This window comes from Pinus tabuliformis, chromosome 4_1 (assembly GCF_031772625.1).
Source record: "Pinus tabuliformis cultivar Carrire ecotype Pingquan chromosome 4_1, CPIR1, whole genome shotgun sequence".
In the NCBI taxonomy this organism is placed as follows: Eukaryota; Viridiplantae; Streptophyta; class Pinopsida; order Pinales; family Pinaceae; genus Pinus; species Pinus tabuliformis.
In genome coordinates, this window is record NC_142303.1 from 95522266 (window position 1) to 95524938 (window position 2673).

A 2673-nucleotide genomic window follows, 5' to 3' on the forward strand; every position below is an offset into this window, starting at 1 on the left:
GATTCTCATTTGCTACTTGCCCATGATTCTCATTTGTTGCTTGCTCATGGTCATAATTAATGATACCGGCCAGGTCCTCCCATTCTCTGTTGGGTCGCAACATTCTCCACTGATTATCTATTTTGTTGTTTCGACCCTTGCAGCCCCAATTCCCAAGGAAATCTGCCGCTCGGTTTCCATTCCTTTTCACATGGTTAAAGATCTTATAATCAATCCCTTTTAGTAGGTCCGCCATTTCTTGAACAATCCCTGCCGTTCTCCAACTATTGGTGATCTGCTCCCAGTTCTTCCCGTTGTTAAGTTTCTTTAGGATTTCAATTGCTATCCGAGAGTCTCCTTCTATCTCCAGGTTTCTATAGCCATTTCTAATCGCGATTCTCAAGCCTTGGTGAATCGCCCATAATTCGACCTCATTATTTGTCATCTCCCAGCCCCACTCTGCATAGATCCATCTGGTGTTTCTCTGGCTATCGCGGAAGATACCTCCGGATCCGGCATTACCTGGGTTCCCCTTTGATGCCCCATCAAAGTTTAACTTCATAAAATTATCTCTGGGATATGCAAAATTGTCAGAGCTTTGAGGTCTCGTACTATTTCTGCCAATTTTTTTGGTATGCACCATTTCATATTTCAAATTTAGTTTCTTTAAGATTTGCTCCTCACTCTGATCTACTTTCCAATCATCCGCATCCCATTTTTCCACCAGACTTGATTTCTAGTTAAGTTCACTACTATGTTCCATATTGTTTCCGAATTTTTATATTTGTCTTGGAATACTCTGCGGTTCCTTTCTTTCCATAACATCCAAATCACAAAACCCGCAATGAGATCCCAGGCCTTTCGGACTACTTTACATTGGAATTTTTCCTTCTGCCAATGAAAAATCACTTCATTTATGTCTCTCGGGGGCCTCTCAAGTTTCTGGAATAGTTTTCCGGTTTCAATCCATAGCTTCCTGGCATATACACACTTGATTAAAAGATGATCTTGTGTTTCAGCTTCACTATTGCACAGGTAACATTTTGAAGGCCCACTGAAACCTTTCTTTTGGAGTTTGTCCCACGTCAGGATCTTGCCCTTAGCTACTAGCCATGCAAATAAGGTAATTTTAGGCCACCAATTGTTACCCCCTATGACCTTCCAGTCTTGGTTTTCTTCGTTGGTCCCCTGTTGGTCTGCCAGATAGTATGCCTCCTTGACTGTGAAGGATCCTTTCATTGAATTCCCCCATCTGAGGATATCCCTACCCGTTCTAGCTTTTATTTTCCTGGAATCCACCTCTTCCATGAATGCTTCTTGTTGTTCTTGATCTATCTCGATTCCCCATTCCTCTGGTCTTATCCATTTCCTCCAAATTCCATCCAATTCGTCTTCTTTCGAGTAATCTTTGACATATCTACGGTTATCCCCTATTTTTTCCTGTATGTTTTAGATTTTTTGAATTCTGCTCATTTTCCCTCTTTGTTTCCATTTCTCGTCCCAGAATTTGGCTTCTCCTCCTCCTCGAATTTCCCAGAAAGCATTCTTTTCTACTATATCACGGTTTTGTCGAGCTAGATCCCAGATTGCCGAGCCTTTCGGGGTTTCCTGCAACCAGTAAATACCCTCAGTAGTATCTAGCACATTGTACTTATGTCTCCATAGTGCTTTCCACAAGTCATTGCCCCCTCTTAGCCATCTCCACCAAAGTTTTGCACCGAGCACCTTGTTGAGTTTATCAGGATCGCGCAGACCCAAGCCTCCTTCCTCCTTTCGTTTCGTCAGGTGTTTCCATGATACTAAGGCCCACTTCTTCTGTTGAGTCGATCCTCCCCAAATGAATTTCCTCAGAATTTCTCTGATCTTGGTGCAGACTCCTTGTGGTACAGCCATAATCGATAGCGGATATATGGGGATTGCTTGCAACACTGATTTCACTAATACAATCCTTCCAGCAATATTTAAAGTTCTGAAGGCCCAGTTAGCCACTCTGTTTTTTAATTTCTCTAAGACTCCTTGCCAATTTTTCTGTCTTTTAGAATTGAAATCGAGTAAGTTTCCCAAGTATTTAGTTGGGAGTTCTCCTTGCTTAAATCCTAGCATCCTGGTCAAGTGGATTTTGACTGACTCCATGGTATTGAATATAAAGGTGCATGACTTTTCCTTATTGATCTCCAACCCAGATGCTTCCGCAAATAAATCCAAAACCTTCTTCAGATTTCTCACTTCTTTTACGGTTGGCTCCCCAAATAACATGATATCATCAACGAATTGCTGATGGGTTATAGGCAATTCATTACCCCATAGTCTTAGCCCTTTGATTTTATTTGCTGCTCTTTCTTTTTTAAGATATCTGCCCAGACCCTCTGCTGCTAGTATAAATAAGAAAGGGGATAAGGGATCACCTTGTCTTATTCCTCTAGAAGCCTTAAAGGTTTTCGAGGGAGTTCCATTGACTAATATTGAAAAATTTGGAGTTGATATGAGACTGTGAACCCACTTTATCCACCTAGTACCAAAACCGAAACTTTCCAAGATTTCTTCCAAGTATTGCCAGTTGATTCTATCATAAGCTTTCGACAAGTCCAGTTTAATCATCATTCCTTTCTGCTTCTTCGCCTTCAGTGTATGAATTACTTCTTGAGTAACCACTAAACCATCTAGAATTTGTCTACCTTCTACAAAACCAGTTTG

At 41.2% G+C, this 2673-nt stretch overlaps 1 protein-coding gene across 1 annotated transcript; it reads right to left on the reverse strand.

Annotated features, from left to right (window-relative positions):
- Positions 1 to 669: 669 nt before the first annotated feature.
- Positions 670 to 1287, reverse strand: LOC149174381 (uncharacterized). Its single transcript, XM_089420836.1, has one exon. The coding sequence runs from the start codon at positions 1285 to 1287 to the stop codon at positions 670 to 672; it is 618 nt and encodes a 205-aa protein (XP_089276962.1).
- Between the last annotated feature and the right edge of the window lie 1386 nt (positions 1288 to 2673).